The 20,500-nt window shown below is 45.2% G+C and overlaps 1 protein-coding gene across 1 annotated transcript in view; it reads left to right on the top strand.

Moving 5' to 3' along the window:
• The window catches only part of LOC306968779 (docking protein 2-like), a gene marked incomplete at its 3' end in the record, with an annotated part of 43,422 nt that extends 24,954 nt beyond the window's left edge, over window positions 1-18,468 (top strand). Inside the window, exons 5-10 of the mRNA XM_079564267.1 lie at window positions 231-406; window positions 7,199-7,399; window positions 9,007-9,102; window positions 11,569-11,796; window positions 12,967-13,177; window positions 18,167-18,468. Coding sequence (XP_079420393.1) covers window positions 231-406; window positions 7,199-7,399; window positions 9,007-9,102; window positions 11,569-11,796; window positions 12,967-13,177; window positions 18,167-18,468 — 1,214 coding nt within the window. The remainder of the gene's footprint in view (window positions 1-230; window positions 407-7,198; window positions 7,400-9,006; window positions 9,103-11,568; window positions 11,797-12,966; window positions 13,178-18,166) is intronic.
• Between the last annotated feature and the right edge of the window lie 2,032 nt (window positions 18,469-20,500).

The following is a 20,500-nucleotide window of genomic DNA, read 5'->3' as shown; positions in this document are numbered from 1 at the left end:
CTGAGAGCTGGTGTTTTTACAGTGTTTTACTTGACAACTTTCCAAATATTTTGTGCGTTGCAAGCTACTTTGTTGTCTTTGTTTTCCCCCCATGTGGCACGTGCACGGATTTGCCATTAAAACGATACATTAGAAAAATGCCTAATGGTTGTCTGGGACGTACAAACTACCCCTTGTCCCGTCTTAGTTTAGTCCTCGTCTGTTCTAACCACTTGTGCCGGTTTTCCCAGTGGGCGTGCAGGACTTCCGTGTGGTGGTGCGTCGCACCGAGGCGTCCGAGCGCTGCCGGCTGAAAGGTGACGCCGTGCTGAGAGCTGACGGCGACGCCCTGCTGCTCATGGACCGCGGAGGACAGGCGCTGTTCACCTGGCCCTACAGATACCTGCGGCGCTTCGGGCGGGACAAGGTACTCCTATTACTGCTACTGCTATGAGTACTGCAGATACCTGCGGCGCTTCGGGCGGGACAAGGTACTACTATTACTGCTACTGCTATGAGTACTGCAGATACCTGCGGCGCTTCGGGCGGGACAAGGTACTCCTATATCTGCTACTGCTATGAGTACTGCAGATACCTGCGGCGATTCGGGCGGGACAAGGTACTACTATTACTGCTACTGCCATGAGTACTGCAGATACCTGCGGCGCTTCGGGCGGGACAAGGTACTCCTATATCTGCTACTGCTATGAGTACTGCAGATACCTGCGGCGATTCGGGCGGGACAAGGTACTACTATTACTGCTACTGCCATGAGTACTGCAGATACCTGCGGCGCTTCGGGCGGGACAAGGTACTCCTATTACTGCTACTGCTATGAGTACTGCAGATACCTGCGGCGCTTCGGGCGTGACAAGGTACTCCTATTACTGCTACTGCTATGAGTACTGCAGATACCTGCGGCGCTTCGGGCGGGACAAGGTACTACTATTACTGCTACTGCTATGAGTACTGCAGATACCTGCGGCGCTTCGGACGGGACAAGGTACTCCTATTACTGCTACTGCTATGAGTACTGCAGATACCTGCGGCGCTTCGGGCGGGACAAGGTACTACTATTACTGCTACTGCTATGAGTACTGCAGATACCTGCGGTGCTTCGGGCGGGACAAGGTACTACTATTACTGCTACTGCCATGAGTACTGCAGATACCTGCGGCGCTTCGGGCGGGACAAGGTACCACTATTACTGCTACTGCTATGAGTACTACAGATACCTGCGGCGCTTCGGGCGGGACAAGGTACTCCTATTACTGCTACTGCTATGAGTACTGCAGATACCTGCGGCGCTTCGGGCGGGACAAGGTACTCCTATTACTGCTACTGCTATGAGTACTGCAGATACCTTCGGCGCTTCGGGCGGGACAAGGTACTCCTATTACTGCTACTGCTATGAGTACTGCAGATACCTGCGGCGCTTCGGGCGGGACAAGGTACTCCTATTACTGCTACTGCCATGAGTACTGCAGATACCTGCAGCGCTTCGGGCGGGACAAGGTACTCCTATTACTGCTACTGCTATGAGTACTGCAGATACCTGCGGCGCTTCGGGCGGGACAAGGTACTACTATTACTGCTACTGCTATGAGTACTGCAGATACCTGCGGCGCTTCGGGCGGGACAAGGTACTCCTATATCTGCTACTGCTATGAGTACTGCAGATACCTGCGGCGCTTCGGGCGGGACAAGGTACTACTATTACTGCTACTGCTATGAGTACTGCAGATACCTGCGGCGCTTCGGGCGGGACAAGGTACTCCTATATCTGCTACTGCTATGAGTACTGCAGATACCTGCGGCGATTCGGGCGGGACAAGGTACTACTATTACTGCTACTGCCATGAGTACTGCAGATACCTGCGGCGCTTCGGGCGGGACAAGGTACTCCTATATCTGCTACTGCTATGAGTACTGCAGATACCTGCGGCGATTCGGGCGGGACAAGGTACTACTATTACTGCTACTGCCATGAGTACTGCAGATACCTGCGGCGCTTCGGGCGGGACAAGGTACTCCTATTACTGCTACTGCTATGAGTACTGCAGATACCTGCGGCGCTTCGGGCGTGACAAGGTACTCCTATTACTGCTACTGCTATGAGTACTGCAGATACCTGCGGCGCTTCGGACGGGACAAGGTACTACTATTACTGCTACTGCTATGAGTACTGCAGATACCTGCGGCGCTTCGGGCGGGACAAGGTACTACTATTACTGCTACTGCTATGAGTACTGCAGATACCTGCGGTGCTTCGGGCGGGACAAGGTACTACTATTACTGCTACTGCCATGAGTACTGCAGATACCTGCGGCGCTTCGGGCGGGACAAGGTACCACTATTACTGCTACTGCTATGAGTACTACAGATACCTGCGGCGCTTCGGGCGGGACAAGGTACTCCTATTACTGCTACTGCTATGAGTACTGTAGATACCTGCGGCGCTTCGGGCGGGACAAGGTACTCCTATTACTGCTACTGCTATGAGTACTGCAGATACCTTCGGCGCTTCGGGCGGGACAAGGTACTCCTATTACTGCTACTGCTATGAGTACTGCAGATACCTGCGGCGCTTCGGGCGGGACAAGGTATTCCTATTACTGCTACTGCCATGAGTACTGCAGATACCTGCAGCGCTTCGGGCGGGACAAGGTACTCCTATTACTGCTACTGCTATGAGTACTGCAGATACCTGCGGCGCTTCGGGCGGGACAAGGTACTACTATTACTGCTACTGCTATGAGTACTGCAGATACCTGCGGTGCTTCGGGCGGGACAAGGTACTACTATTACTGCTACTGCCATGAGTACTGCAGATACCTGCGGCGCTTCGGACGGGACAAGGTACTCCTATTACTGCTACTGCTATGAGTACTGCAGATACCTGCGGCGCTTCGGGCGGGACAAGGTACTACTATTACTGCTACTGCTATGAGTACTGCAGATACCTGCGGTGCTTCGGGCGGGACAAGGTACTACTATTACTGCTACTGCCATGAGTACTGCAGATACCTGCGGCGCTTCGGGCGGGACAAGGTACCACTATTACTGCTACTGCTATGAGTACTACAGATACCTGCGGCGCTTCGGGCGGGACAAGGTACTCCTATTACTGCTACTGCTATGAGTACTGCAGATACCTGCGGCGCTTCGGGCGGGACAAGGTACTCCTATTACTGCTACTGCTATGAGTACTGCAGATACCTTCGGCGCTTCGGGCGGGACAAGGTACTCCTATTACTGCTACTGCTATGAGTACTGCAGATACCTGCGGCGCTTCGGGCGGGACAAGGTATTCCTATTACTGCTACTGCCATGAGTACTGCAGATACCTGCAGCGCTTCGGGCGGGACAAGGTACTCCTATTACTGCTACTGCTATGAGTACTGCAGATACCTGCGGCGCTTCGGGCGGGACAAGGTACTACTATTACTGCTACTGCTATGAGTACTGCAGATACCTGCGGCGCTTCGGGCGGGACAAGGTACTCCTATATCTGCTACTGCTATGAGTACTGCAGATACCTGCGGCGATTCGGGCGGGACAAGGTACTACTATTACTGCTACTGCCATGAGTACTGCAGATACCTGCGGCGCTTCGGGCGGGACAAGGTACTCCTATATCTGCTACTGCTATGAGTACTGCAGATACCTGCGGCGATTCGGGCGGGACAAGGTACTACTATTACTGCTACTGCCATGAGTACTGCAGATACCTGCGGCGCTTCGGGCGGGACAAGGTACTACTATTACTGCTACTGCTATGAGTACTGCAGATACCTGCGGCGCTTCGGGCGGGACAAGGTACTCCTATATCTGCTACTGCTATGAGTACTGCAGATACCTGCGGCGATTCGGGCGGGACAAGGTACTACTATTACTGCTACTGCCATGAGTACTGCAGATACCTGCGGCGCTTCGGGCGGGACAAGGTACTCCTATATCTGCTACTGCTATGAGTACTGCAGATACCTGCGGCGATTCGGGCGGGACAAGGTACTACTATTACTGCTACTGCCATGAGTACTGCAGATACCTGCGGCGCTTCGGGCGGGACAAGGTACTCCTATTACTGCTACTGCTATGAGTACTGCAGATACCTGCGGCGCTTCGGGCGTGACAAGGTACTCCTATTACTGCTACTGCTATGAGTACTGCAGATACCTGCGGCGCTTCGGGCGGGACAAGGTAGTACTATTACTGCTACTGCTATGAGTACTGCAGATACCTGCGGCGCTTCGGGCGGGACAAGGTACTCCTATTACTGCTACTGCTATGAGTACTGCAGATACCTGCGGCGCTTCGGGCGGGACAAGGTACTACTATTACTGCTACTGCTATGAGTACTGCAGATACCTGCGGTGCTTCGGGCGGGACAAGGTACTACTATTACTGCTACTGCCATGAGTACTGCAGATACCTGCGGCGCTTCGGGCGGGACAAGGTACCACTATTACTGCTACTGCTATGAGTACTACAGATACCTGCGGCGCTTCGGGCGGGACAAGGTACTCCTATTACTGCTACTGCTATGAGTACTGCAGATACCTGCGGCGCTTCGGGCGGGACAAGGTACTCCTATTACTGCTACTGCTATGAGTACTGCAGATACCTGCGGCGCTTCGGGCGGGACAAGGTACTCCTATTACTGCTACTGCTATGAGTACTGCAGATACCTGCGGCGCTTCGGGCGGGACAAGGTACTCCTATTACTGCTACTGCCATGAGTACTGCAGATACCTGCAGCGCTTCGGGCGGGACAAGGTACTCCTTTTACTGCTACTGCTATGAGTACTGCAGATACCTGCGGCGCTTCGGGCGGGACAAGGTACTACTATTACTGCTACTGCTATGAGTACTGCAGATACCTGCGGCGCTTCGGGCGGGACAAGGTACTCCTATATCTGCTACTGCTATGAGTACTGCAGATACCTGCGGCGATTCGGGCGGGACAAGGTACTACTATTACTGCTACTGCCATGAGTACTGCAGATACCTGCGGCGCTTCGGGCGGGACAAGGTACTCCTATATCTGCTACTGCTATGAGTACTGCAGATACCTGCGGCGATTCGGGCGGGACAAGGTACTACTATTACTGCTACTGCCATGAGTACTGCAGATACCTGCGGCGCTTCGGGCGGGACAAGGTACTCCTATTACTGCTACTGCTATGAGTACTGCAGATACCTGCGGCGCTTCGGGCGTGACAAGGTACTCCTATTACTGCTACTGCTATGAGTACTGCAGATACCTGCGGCGCTTCGGGCGGGACAAGGTACTACTATTACTGCTACTGCTATGAGTACTGCAGATACCTGCGGCGCTTCGGGCGGGACAAGGTACTCCTATTACTGCTACTGCTATGAGTACTGCAGATACCTGCGGCGCTTCGGGCGGGACAAGGTACTACTATTACTGCTACTGCTATGAGTACTGCAGATACCTGCGGCGATTCGGGCGGGACAAGGTACTACTATTACTGCTACTGCCATGAGTACTGCAGATACCTGCGGCGCTTCGGGCGGGACAAGGTACCACTATTACTGCTACTGCTATGAGTACTACAGATACCTGCGGCGCTTCGGGCGGGACAAGGTACTCCTATTACTGCTACTGCTATGAGTACTGCAGATACCTGCGGCGCTTCGGGCGGGACAAGGTACTCCTATTACTGCTACTGCTATGAGTACTGCAGATACCTGCGGCGCTTCGGGCGGGACAAGGTACTCCTATTACTGCTACTGCTATGAGTACTGCAGATACCTGCGGCGCTTCGGGCGGGACAAGGTACTCCTATTACTGCTACTGCTATGAGTACTGCAGATACCTGCGGCGCTTCCGGCGGGACAAGGTACTCCTATATCTGCTACTGCTATGAGTACTGCAGATACCTGCGGCGCTTCGGGCGGGACAAGGTACTACTATTACTGCTACTGCCATGAGTACTGCAGATACCTGTGGCGCTTTGGGCGGGACAAGGTACTCCTATTACTGCTACTGCCATGAGTACTGCAGATACCTGCGGCGCTTTGGGCGGGACAAGGTACTCCTATTACTGCTACTGCTATGAGTACTGCAGATACCTGCGGCGCTTCGGGCGGGACAAGGTACTCCTATTACTGCTACTGCCATGAGTACTGCAGATACCTGCGGCGCTTCGGGCGGGACAAGGTACTCCTATTACTGCTACTGCTATGAGTACTGCAGATACCTGCGGCGCTTCGGGCGGGACAAGGTACTCCTATTACTGCTACTGCTATGAGTACTACAGATACCTGCGGCGCTTTTGGGGCGGGACAAGGTACTCCTATATCTGTTACTGCTATGAGTACTACAGATACCTGCGGCGCTTCGGGCGGGACAATGTACTCCTATTAATGCTACTGCCATGAGTACTACAGATACCTGCAGCGCTTCGGGCGGGACAAGGTACTCCTATTACTGCTACTGCTATGAGTACTACAGATACCTGCGGCGCTTCGGGCGGGACAAGGTACTCCTATATCTGTTACTGCTATGAGTACTGCAGATACCTGCGGCGCTTCGGGCGGGACAAGGTACTCCTATATCTGCTACTGCCATGAGTACTACAGATACCTGCGGCGCTTCGGGCGGGACAAGGTACTCCTATTAATGCTACTGCCATGAGTACTACAGATACCTGCGGCGCTTTGGGCGGGACAAGGTACTACTATTACTGCTACTGCCATGAGTACTGCAGATACCTGCGGCGCTTCGGGCAGGACAAGGTACTACTACTGCTACTTCTATTACTACTACTACTTCTACTGCTACTATTACTACTACTACTACTACTACTACTACTACTACTACTACTACTACCGCTACTACTACTGTTACTATAACTACTACTACAACTACTACTACTGCTACTTCTACCACTACCACTGCTACTATTACTACTGCAACTACTATCACTACTACCACTACCACACTACCATTACTACTTCTATCACTACTACTACTGCTACACCTATTACTACTACTACTGCTACAACTATTACTACTACTACTACTACTACTACTACTACTACTACTACTATTACTATCACTACTACCACTACTACTATTACCACTACCACTACTACTACTACTACTACTACAGATACCTGAAAAAAGAACTTGGAGAAGTGTTAATGTTCATGGTGTTTTCAATAACCTGTCTGTCCTCTCTCTGCTCAGAGCACGTTTTCCTTCGAGGCGGGGCGGCGCTGTGACTCCGGTGAGGGCAACTTTGAGTTTGATACGAAACTGGGGAATGCACTGTTCATTGCCGTGGAAACCGCGATCAACCACCAGCGTGCCTCCATCCCCCAGCGGCAGGCGTCGCTGGGACCAGACAACCACCCACCGGTCAGCCGCAGCCTCCCGCCACGCCCTGAGGTATGCACCAATGTACAGGCTGTATGGCCTGAGGTACAACCTGATGTACACCCTGAGGTACGGCCAATGTACAACCTGAGGTGCAGCCCGAGGTATGACCCATACGGCCTGAGGTACAACCTGATGTACACCCCGAGGTACGGCCAATGTACAACCTGAGCTACACCCTGAGGTACGGCCCGTACGGCCCAATGTACAACCTGATGTACACCCTGAGGTACGGCCCGAGGTACGGCCAATGTACAACCTGAGGTACAACCTGAGGTACACCCCGAGGTACGGCCCAAGCACTTAAGAAAGTATTTTAGAGCTGAAAATGCCAGACACTGTAATGTATTTTAAACGCCTTTCGGGACGGACATTGAAATTAGCCTTGGCTGTAAATGTTGTAGTGCAGGGGCCAGCGTGGCTAATTGGGAGAGTCGGGAGATTTCCCGTAGGGCTGGTCGGGCTAATGCCGGTTAATGCCTGCCTCACTGGGCTGAGCCACATATACCAGGTCTATTCACTGGGCGGCCTGGAGGAGAGTTCTGGCCCACCAAACAATTAAATATTTTTTTATTTTTAGTAGTAGTAATAGCGCCTCATTTTTAATAAAAATACATATACATTTTTTTGGCATTATTAGCGCTACTTTTGCGTCGCTTTGCATAGCAGTGTCTGCGGCTCCGCGACCATCACCTGCCACAGCAGGCTCACGGGAAAACACGGTTCTGTCAAACAGGGTGAAAGAGCTTTTAACTAAGAAAACAGGAGGTTTATCGTTGGATGGACAGATTTCACCAAACGAAGCACAAGGACCATGTGCATCGTGTTTTGGGAGTTTTTCTCGGATTATCACGAAGCAGAAGCAGGACTCGTGGTCCGCGGCAGATGGACACGTGTTTCCCCATCTTCATCGTAACAAATATACAAGTGCCACAGAGATGCTCTTTAGTCTTCGCCCTGGTCAGCTGTGAGGACTGAGCAGAGTCTCATGTTTGAGAAGTTTTTTTAAGACCAGTTTTTAGTTTTTAGTTTTTAGTCCTGGTTTATTATTTTTATTTAGGCTACATTGTATTAATCTGCTGCTGCTTTGGTGTTTTTTTTTTTTTTTAATGACTTAAAATACTGGCATACAATCAAAACCTTTGTGTTTAGACCTGATTGTATTTAGGTCTAAACACAAAGGTTGAGCCACAATTCACATTTATTGATAAATATGCCAAATCTCGCTCAGTATGAAATGTAATTGAGCAGCCCTGGTCTGTGTAGTGTTTGTTTAGTGTGTGTATATTCTATTAATGTGTTTATTTTTCTCTTATTATAATGTATAATACATTTAAATTGGAAATAGAATGTAGCCAAATCTTTGAAAATAAATAAATAAAGCTTTTCATTATCACGTGGGCAAAGCAGTGTTTTATAATAGTTCTAGTTTATTGTTTCAAGGCGACCTGTTTGCAGTAGCCTACTTCGTCAGAGCGGCTGAGGGCTGGTCTGAGCCACAACTGACCCGGGCCAAAAATGAGTCCCTGTTGTAGTGTGTTACTTTGTTCACACTTGTACCTATCCAATCAATGAAACAGATAAAAACGTCCCTAAAGGTTTGTGACGTCTGTCCGCAGGAGCTGGATCCAGTCTACAGTTTGGTGAACGATGCCAGTATGCAGCTCACACACCAGGACAGAGAGAGCTCCTCACCGTCACAGCGCTCCCACCTGGTAAGACACAGGACGTCACAAGGATTGATTTCTTTTAAACGACATCCTCGAGGTAAACATGGACAACAAAACAACTCTTTGTAAAGTGAGGCCACATTACTCGTTAGGCTGTGTCATAACACCTTTTTAGGGAACATTAGCCATGCCGGAGTGAAGCCTAAATCATCAGCTGGAAATGTTTCACTTTAAAATGGCCATCACACTATAAGACTCAGAATCATTCTCCAAACTCTCACAGTACTCAGTTAACTGGAATAAATCCTCAATATTACCCTTGCAACCAAATAGTTGGTATGTGTCAGCCACACCCCCTCCAGTCTCACTCTGCACTAACCACATCACTTACCTAGGAATAAAGATTTCCTCCAGGCTGTCAGAGCTGTTCACTCTCAATTTTTCCCCATTACTTAAACAAATAGAAGATGACTTACAACACTGGATGAATCTCCCCATTTCAATTACAGGCCGAATCTCCATAGTCAAAATGTCAATCCTCCCTAAAGTCAACTACCTTCTCTCAATGACCCCAGTCCAACCCACCCCTGCCTGGTTCAGATCCCTTGATACAGCCACCAACAAGTTCTACTGGAAAAATAAACCCCCTCGAATCAAACTCGCAACACTACTGAAACCCAGACTACACTGTGTACCAAAACTTCTATCACTACTCATTAGCTAATCATCTACAGTTTATTCACAAATGGATCCATTCTAGCCCATCCGACCAAACCTGGATAGACACGGAACAATCATTATGTAATAAAATTCTAATATCAGACCTACCATTCTTGAATCAATCAATAAAGAAAAACTCACTCTTCAAAGCACCAACAATAGCCGGAGCTCTGACAGTTCTCAAACATACCCCTCACTCGAACAAACCATACACCAATCTGGAATAATCCTGCATTTACAAGTAATAAGAAACCTCTGCATTTCCTCACATGGGCAGAAAAGGGCATAACTCACCTCAGACACATCTTCACCAACAACACTCTTACATCTTTCACACACTTAGTTACAGAGTTTAGCATCGGGAGCAAATGCTTCCTTGAATATTCACAACTAAGATCAGCCATCCAAGACAAACTAAACACACAAACGATAAATCTCCATCTGTCACATGTAAGCTCAAATGTCATAAATATTACCCCTAAAAAATTCAATTCAAAAATATACAAAGTACTTTCAAAAACAGACAGCACGCATGCTCTGCCGATCTCAAAATGGCAACAGGATCGAGCATTTGCCGATTTCTGGTCCCAGATTTATAAAAATATATACTCAATGACCTACAACTTATACAGTTTAAAGTACTCCACAGATATCACTACACAAGCTACAGATGATCTAAAATGGGATTCACTTCAGAAACATGTTCACACTGTACACAAGGAAGCAAGGACGACTGCATTCATGCACTCTGGTCATTCTGGGAAACAATCACTCAAACACTCTCCACACCACTGCCCCCCCCCTCTCTCTGCCTACTTGGAGACACATCCACACTGCCACCCAACCAATGCAATACAAAACATCTCCTGGTGTCGCTAACTGTCGCCAAAAAGGTCATCCTCCTCAACTGGAAATCAAGGAAAAAAATTCACATTACCATATGGAAGCACCTCATTTTAGATTACATACATCTCACTACAGAACCATACCACACAGTCCACGCCCGACACAGACCATTCAGCCAACACACCCTGGTCCACTTTTATCTCCTTCCTACAGTCATAGCACCCCACAGATAGCTCAGTATACCCCTCTACATTATTCTTACTGTACTTACCTACTGAATCCATTCCTGTCCTGTTAATGTAATTATGAATTATCTGATTTTGTCACCATTCATCATCACTAATGCTATTTGTTCTTTTATTTGTCTGTTTTTTATTTTATTTTATTTTATTTTATTTTATTTTATTTTATTTTATTTTATTTTATTTTATTTTATTTTATTTTATTTTATTTTATTTTATTTTATTTTATTTTATTTTATTTTATTTTATTTTATTTATTTATTTTTATTTATTTATTTATTGACTTTATTATTATTATTTTGTTTTTTTATTATCAGTATTATTTCATTTGCGCATTATCAACAAATGCTGAGGTTGAGATGGGTCGGTTATGGCTTTAACCACAAGCAACTGTGCACATCGACTGGCATGAACTAATAATAGAGAACACAATCTTATACAACATCTCAATATCAAAGCATCAATCATTATTATAATTATTATTATTTTTATTTTTTTTTGCTCTCTCTCTTCCCCCTATTTTGCTTTTGTTGTGTGTTTCTTTTGTTTATCTGTTTATCTCTGTAATTTCCACTAATATTATTATTATTGTAATTATTATTATTGTTTTCATTATTATATATGTATGTACTCACTGTAAATACCTGACACCTGGTGCATAAATAAAAAATACATTTAAAAAAAGGCCTTCTTTGTCCCTCAGTGTCGCCTGGAGCCCCCGGTGGACAAAGCGCTCACTGCAGTGAAGAGTCTGACTCTGGAAAACAGAGACCCTCCGCTCCACCGGAAGAACCAGGTCAAACCCATCAGCAGCTGCCCCCTGCCCGGAGACCCCGCCCCCTCTGCGGCAAACCACACCCCCACCCCGACATACTCGCAGATCGGGGCTGACCGCAAGAAAAAATCCAAATCTCAGGGATCGAACGGCTCGGTGAGTGACCTCCACAGAGACGCAGTATTTATGACAGAGGGAGTACATGATCGGAGGGGTACGTGAAAAGTCCTGTACTGTTCACTAACCCAGTCTTGAGGAGGTGAAAGCGAGAAGTTTTTGTGTCGGAGAGGGAGAGGAGTGGGTGGATTTTGGAGATACGAGGTCTTTGATCGGTCTCTCATGTGGTTGTTGATCGAGCCTGAAGGTGAGTTACAGAAGACCTGGCCATCAAAGGAGAGCTGGTCTATGGAGTAGTTGGTGATCTGATGAGGGGTGGAGTTGTTGTTCATCCATCTCCTCAAAAAATGAGTGGAAACATGTATGTGATATAGAGGATAGGGCCCAGAACTGATCCCTGAGGAACAGCGGCGTCTTGACCAGCTCCCAGTGAAACACATTCAGTCCTGTCAGAGAGGTAAGGTCTAAGCCACTCCAGGGCACTGCGGGACAGTCCGACAGTATCCCGGCAGTCCAGGAGGATGGTATGGTCCACGGCGTCTGAGGTCGCTGACAGGTCAAGCAAAATCAGGAGTGATGGTGACCCTACATCAGAAAGTAATATATTACCTTAAGCTATTTTGTTTCCGTTCTATGGGCTTTATAATATGGAATCTCCCAAAAACAACTTAACAGCCTGGCTCCAAATAATATTAATGTTTCTTCCCGTGACAACAAGTGCAGTGTTACAATTACTTAAAAAAACATCTGATTACTCCTCTAAAAAGTAACTCAGTAGCGTTATTACTTGATTTCAAAAGTAACTAAGCTAGATTCCACATCACTTTATCTATTCCAGTCAGAAGATGCCGACAGTGAATAAATAAAGTGGTTTCCATGACAATTACAACCCGCGTCTGACCTCATCATGACACAGAAAAAGAGCGCCTGTTAGCTCTCTGCTGCCACCTCCTGGTTTGACTGTGATGTGCTGCAACTCCAAGTGTATCTTCCACTTTGAAGTAGTATTTTGCTTTTGAAGCCCAACGAGAAAACATGACTCTCTCTCCTCCTGTTGTTGAGTGATCTGACCAATGGGACGAGCCTCCTGTGATCGGCCTCAGGTCCATTCAGGAGGAGGGGGAGGGACTTGAGTGTTTACTTTTGAAATTCTCCCTCTCTCTCTTTCACTTTCTCCAAAGTGTCACCGTCTTTCCCTCCTGTTCCCAGTTCGAGTCGAGTCGCGGCGCGGAGTCTGAGTACTCGCTGCCCTTTGACCTGCTGATCCCTGACCTCCGAGACCTGGGGGTGGCGGGGTCAGAGAAATCCCCGGCGGCCGATCCTCTGTACGACAGCATCGACGAGTTCCAGATACGCAACGTCTTCCACAGCGACAAACCGGAGCACATCTACGACGAGCCGGAGGGCTGCCAGCACTCAGGTGAGCACAGGGATCACTGATGTCAAGAGGAACAGTATTTAGAGTAACAGTGTTTAGAGCAACAGTATTTAGAGCAACAGTATTTAGAGTAACAGTATTTAGAGTAACAGTATTTAGAGCAACAGTATTTAGAGTAACAGTATTTAGAGCAACAGTATTTAGAGTAACAGTATTTAGAGTAACAGTATTTAGAGTAACAGTATTTAGAGTAACAGTATTTAGAGTAACAGTATTTAGAGTAACAGTGTTTAGAGCAACAGTATTTAGAGCAACAGTATTTAGAGTAACAGTATTTAGAGTAACAGTATTTAGAGCAACAGTATTTAGAGTAACAGTATTTAGAGCAACAGTATTTAGAGTAACAGTATTTAGAGTAACAGTATTTAGAGTAACAGTATTTAGAGTAACAGTATTTAGAGTAACAGTATTTAGAGTAACAGTGTTTAGAGCAACAGTATTTAGAGCAACAGTATTTAGAGTAACAGTATTTAGAGTAACAGTATTTAGAGCAACAGTATTTAGAGTAACAGTATTTAGAGTAACAGTATTTAGAGTAACAGGCTTTAGAGTAACAGTATTTAGAGTAACAGTATTTAGAGTAACAGTATTTAGAGTAACAGTATTTAGAGTAACAGGCTTTAGAGTAACAGTATTTAGAGCAACAGTATTTAGAGTAACAGTATTTAGAGTAACAGTATTTAGAGTAACAGGCTTTAGAGTAACAGTATTTAGAGTAACAGTATTTAGAGTAACAGTATTTAGAGTAACAGTATTTAGAGTAACAGGCTTTAGAGTAACAGTATTTAGAGTAACAGTATTTAGAGTAACAGTATTTAGAGTAACAGTATTTAGAGTAACAGTATTTAGAGCAACAGTATTTAGAGTAACAGTATTTAGAGTAACAGGCTTTAGAGTAACAGTATTTAGAGTAACAGTATTTAGAGTAACAGTATTTAGAGTAACAGTATTTAGTGTAACAGTATTTAGAGTAACAGGCTTTAGAGTAACAGTATTTAGAGTAACAGTATTTAGAGTAACAGTATTTAGAGTAACAGTATTTAGAGTAACAGGCTTTAGAGTAACAGTATTTAGAGTAACAGTATTTAGAGTAACAGTATTTAGAGTAACAGTATTTAGAGTAACAGTATTTAGAGCAACAGTATTTAGAGTAACAGTATTTAGAGTAACAGGCTTTAGAGTAACAGTATTTAGAGTAACAGTATTTAGAGTAACAGTATTTAGAGTAACAGTATTTAGTGTAACAGTATTTAGAGTAACAGGCTTTAGAGTAACAGTATTTAGAGTAACAGTATTTAGAGTAACAGTATTTAGAGTAACAGTGTTTAGAGTAACAGTGTTTAGAGCAACAGTATTTAGAGCAACAGTATTTAGAGTAACAGTATTTAGAGTAACAGTATTTAGAGCAACAGTATTTAGAGTAACAGTATTTAGAGTAACAGTATTTAGAGTAACAGGCTTTAGAGTAACAGTATTTAGAGTAACAGTATTTAGAGTAACAGTATTTAGAGTAACAGTATTTAGAGTAACAGGCTTTAGAGTAACAGTATTTAGAGCAACAGTATTTAGAGTAACAGTATTTAGAGTAACAGTATTTAGAGTAACAGGCTTTAGAGTAACAGTATTTAGAGTAACAGTATTTAGAGTAACAGTATTTAGAGTAACAGTATTTAGAGTAACAGGCTTTAGAGTAACAGTATTTAGAGTAACAGTATTTAGAGTAACAGTATTTAGAGTAACAGTATTTAGAGTAACAGTATTTAGAGCAACAGTATTTAGAGTAACAGTATTTAGAGTAACAGTATTTAGAGTAACAGTATTTAGAGTAACAGTATTTAGAGTAACAGTATTTAGAGTAACAGTATTTAGAGTAACAGTATTTAGAGTAACAGTATTTAGAGTAACAGGCTTTAGAGTAACAGTATTTAGAGTAACAGTATTTAGAGTAACAGTATTTAGAGTAACAGTATTTAGAGTAACAGTATTTAGAGTAACAGTATTTAGAGTCACAGTATTTAGAGCAACAGTATTTAGAGTAACAGTATTTAGAGTAACAGGCTTTAGAGTAACAGTATTTAGAGTAACAGTATTTAGAGTAACAGTATTTAGAGTAACAGTATTTAGTGTAACAGTATTTAGAGTAACAGTATTTAGAGTAACAGTATTTAGAGTAACAGTATTTAGAGTAACAGTATTTAGAGTAACAGTATTTAGAGTAACAGTATTTAGAGTCACAGTATTTAGAGTAAAGTATGACGTGACAACAAAACTTACTTTGACAGAATAAAAACTAAGACGTTAGGGAGAAAACTAGATCAAATCTTGGCATTGACCATTGCATGCACTGTTTAACATCTTAGTTAATAGACCATAAAATAGAGCAAAGTCACTGCTTTAGTGTGTGTAGCAAGGGAGTAACTTCATGTTCAAAGTTGATGGGGACATGCTGTGGCGTCGAGGAGGGGAAAGGTGGTCAACCCAATCACCACCCGATGTTTTTTTTTCTTCTTCTTTCTATGCTACAAATAAAGTCAACTGCAGACTCTCCCTTCCACCTGGCCTTTATTCTCAGAATCCTCATTGCCCTCAGCTGATGAATGAGTTTCCTTTGAGACACATAAGTTAAATTAATATCCTCTGTAAATAAACATTTGCACTGGTTTCATGTAGTGGTTCTCAAACACCAAGTACTTCTGCTTTAAAATATCAGACCAACCACTTCACAAAATATTTGAACCAGGCCAAGATATAAATATAAAAAAAGGGCTAAACCAGATCTGACATAAACCTAAATATGACAAGAAAAAGAAGAAAACAAAAAAATCATGATATCTATGACTAAACCAGAAACACACTGGACTTTAATGTATTACTAAAACATAAATGAAATCATAAATAGTTATAAATCCTAACTGTGGTACACGTACCACAGCACCTGCAAACTCCCACACACACAAAACCATGCGCGCTGCTTCTGGAGAACCACTCTTTTAGGACATTTTTTTATGAACAGGAGCGCGCGTGGCTCGGTCAGCGCTGTGGGCGTGGCTCGGTCAGCGCTGTGGGCGTGGCTCGGTCAGCGCTGTGGGCGTGGCTCGGTCAGCGCTGTGGGCGGGGCTCGGTCAGCGCTGTGGGCGTGGCACATTCACTTCTCAGTCTCCGTCAAGGGACAGTTTCAGTGTCTGAGAGTAAAACGCACACTTGGAACAGTCTGCGCGGTCTTTCCCGTGGACTTCAGCGCTCTGTAATACAGACCCGCCTGCACCTGTCACTGCCTTTGCCCAAAACCGCTCTCACGCTGCTGCTGCAGGGGAGGGAGAGAAGCGTTCGGCATTGTGGACTCCCACAGCGGGGATGAAGGGATGAGGACGGTTAATAAGCCTCTATCATTATTCTCAGGCCGGGTTTTATGTTGTGCTCATGTAGCTACACCGGAGCTGAGAGCACAGCTGAGAGGGAGCAGTCGGTCTGTCGGTGGGACAGAGAAAGAGAGAGAGAGACGGATGAGCCTGTGATCTCTCGTTTTCAGGGGAGGAAATAGTTTGTAGTGGTTCTACGGCAATTCTGCAGGCCTTCTAGTGGTTATACGGCGCATACCTGCGTATCACGTAGACTACACCACTGCCTAGTAGCGATAAGTCAGAAAAACAATGAGCCTACATACATGCTTTGTCATATTGAGCTGAAGTTGTCAGTCTGACATAACTGAGACTTACATGTTGTTGTTGGAGGAAAGAGCCACGGATGTCTTGTTTTTTTTTTCGGTGGCATTTTTAACAAAAGATCGATGTTTTCGAAAATAGCAACTCCTCATGTCACGTAGTTACGCACGCCATCAAAAGCCACAACCAATCAGATTGCATCTATCCAATCAAGCAACCGAAATGCTGGGGCAGCGGGCTTGTCTAGCATTTGCGCACTTTCGAATGGCGTCCACAAATGTAGAAAATTGGTTCAAAATATTGGTGGGGACTGTCCCTGCCCAGCCAAAGTTGGTGGGGACATGTCCACACCAGTTTTTCAGGACGTTACACCCTTGGTGTGTAGTCACTATGAGAAATCACTTGTATTCATGTTTCCAGAGTCCAGAACATGGCGCCCCCTTATGGTTTGTATGTTTTTGATGGGATCCCCATTAACACGGCAGGGCTGAATTTGAAGCCGCTTTGATGCATCATATTTGAAGAGAGACAATAATGAATACAATCATCACAGCCACTGTCGTCGACTCAGCGGGACGTTAGTGCTGGTTCCATAATCCCAGACTAACACCAGTGGAGCTGCCCCCCCCCGCGGCAGCATTAGACCACACGACTGAGCTACACATGTGACAGAACCAGAGCTAGGCTGTTTGTTTGGTTACAATGACTTTGTCTTTTTGTCTTGTGCATCTTCTTATAACGGAGAGACCATTATCGATCAAAATCTCTTGGGGCCCCCAATAATAATATATTTACTCTATTCATTCGATGTTGTTTGACTCTAAAATGACATTAAGAATTTTATACTCACTACTGCCACCTCAGGTCATACGTATAACTGCACCTCCTACGTTTTTAAACTCCGTATAGTCCCTTTAAAGCAACATCATCATCTTTGGAGACAAGCTTTGAGGGCCCCTTGTTTTTCCACTGTGGGATTGAGAACCACTGTTTTAGGGAAATAAGGAAATGCTGCGTGATCGTAAATGACTCTGCTGCTGCATTTCCTTTTGGAAGATTCCAGCTGTGATTCCAGCCTGCATGAGGATTTTATTTATTTATTTCACCATTATTTATCCAGGATAAAAGTCTTTTTCAAGAGATGCAGAGGAACAACTTCACACACAAGTTAATCACAAATAAACATTACATAATTAAATCAAGATAATACAGCTGTCCCGATAAACAAGGAGAAATTTGAATCACTTTTACAGTTTTTTTTCCCCTTTAAAAATGAGCTTCTTCAAAAACGTGTGATTTGTGTGTTTAGTTCCAGGCGTGGGCGCGGGATCCACCGCGGCGCCGGCTTCGCTGTACGACGAGCCCGAGGAGATGCGCGGCGAGGCCTGGAGGATCATGGGAACTGAGCAGGACCCGAGAGGACACGAGTTTCCCTACAACCCGCGCGCCGACGACTACGCGGTGCCCAAACACGCCCAGAGAGCCTTCCCCGAGCCGGCGCCGGGGCCAGAGGGGGCGCCCGACCGGGACCAGGGTGTGGACCAGGAGGACGAGCGGCCAAAAGACTCCCCCTACAACAACCTCCCGGCAAAGATGGAGGACAGGCTGTAACGGAAATGTCTCAATGACTCTACGGCTAGTTTTCCCCTTTACGATGCTTATTTCACAGCGTTTTGTCACGAGGGAGCCGGAGGTTTAGGAAGTAGCTACATCATGCTATTCATTCATAAATACAATCGTAATAGTGCAGTACAAAAATACTTCAGTTTGTGAAACAAGTGTGAAATGTGGTCCAAGTGTCACTAAAACCCTCTGTCAAAAACTCTGGGTGTCCACGAAAACATCCCATGTAAAAAATAGTCTGATGTGCACATACAACTGGGCTCAGCTATCCTCCACCTCGACCCATCATTCACTTAAAGGGACTCTACGGAGTTTAGTGGCTGCTCCTTAACTGTGGAACGCCCGGCCACCACACCTGAGGGCCCCACAGTCTCTGGAGGCTTTCAGAAGAGGACTCAAGACTTTTCTGTTCCCTTATTAACATTTTAACTTCAACTTTTGTGTGCTTTTATTATTTTATTATTGTCAGTTTTTACTTGTGCTGTAGCACTTTGAGATTCCCATGTAAAGTGCTTTACAAATTAAAGGTATTATTATTATTATTATTATTATTATGTTCAAATGAAGTATTTTCCTCCCCCTGCATGTTCTCAGACCTGTTAAATCCTGCACTGTCACTCACAAAGTTCTTACTTCAGGTCCGATGTGCCGTCATCCACGAGCTTAATATAGAAGGTGCAGTTACAGGCATGACCTGAGGTGGCAGTAGTGAGTATAAAATGACCAACTTGCATTTAGCCCCTTTAACCTCTTAACCCCCGCCTAAACCCAGCACATTTTCTCCAGTTTGGCTTTACCCTTATTAAAAACTTGAAAAAAGCGACAAAAACAAGATGAAAACATAACAAAAGCGATGAAAAAGCAACAAGCATGTGACAGAAACGTGATAAAAAGACACAAAAGAGCAACAAAAAAGCGTTGAAAAACCAGGATGAAAATGAGAAAAAAAAGAAAAAAAAAAAGTTAAAAACAAGGCTGAAAACGCATGTTGAAAATACAAAGAAAAATCCACAAGATAGTGACGGCAACAAAGTGAGGAAAAAGATCCATTTTGATCAGTTTTGATGGTCTTAGCTTTCAAATGAGGCACTGGCCTATAAGAAACATATACATTTGGGTAAAGCTGAACTGAAGAAAGTTGGGCGACTCACAGGCTAATTCTCAGTGGTCAGACCAGAGGAGAGAGAATGGGACCATTTGCCATTTTAAAAAGTGGGGGAAATAGACTAGTAGTCGTCCTAAATCCCAGTCTCACAGTGGCTTAGTGGTTAGTGGTTCTCACACAGAGGGGCGGGGCCTGAATTGAGGTCATTATATTCCGCTTCTGCCCTGCACTACTGCACAGTGGAACTGTTTTTGACCGTAAATGGATTCGCTCTTCGTAGAATAACCATGGGACGCGTAGTGTAGGGCCCCCGTCTGGCTTTTTGCTTAGGGCCCCAGAAGGGCCAGCACTGGCTCTGATTAAAAAATACATACAGTACTGGTCAAAGGTTTGGGGTGACCCAGTTGTGTAGCTTCAACAGTTTTCATAGTGCTGCATGAGGGTTTTCCATTAGTGAACACAAATACCATTAGAACCTCTGCACACCCGTATTCTATCAAACAGTTACAGTTACATTTTATCAAGTGCTTTTCTTTCATTTTAAGTGACCCTAAACGTTTGAACAGTACTGTGTATATATAATTATATATACCTGACGTGTGTAGCCTGATTCAGACGGTCATTCCAAGAAAAACAGACATGTTTTTCTGTGAATCCTGAAACACTTTTTCAGGTTAGAGGGGCCATATTGGACTCCATCTTTGTTTATAGTCTGCTCTATGTAAGGATTAAACAACAAGGAGCCGCATTAGACGGTTATAATACACGACTCCGCTGCGCGTCGTGGTTTTCTTGACTCCGCTTATACCAGGGTCTCACACACGTAACTTTTATAATAAATGTGTTTTTCATTTACTAAACTCACTAAACATGCCAGACTACGGGACTATTTTGTGTGGATTATTAGCCGGTCAC

Source organism: Gobius niger (genome assembly GCF_951799975.1).
Source record: "Gobius niger genome assembly, chromosome: 1".
In the NCBI taxonomy this organism is placed as follows: domain Eukaryota; kingdom Metazoa; phylum Chordata; class Actinopteri; order Gobiiformes; family Gobiidae; genus Gobius; species Gobius niger.
This window is presented reverse-complemented; position numbering and strand designations above follow the sequence as displayed.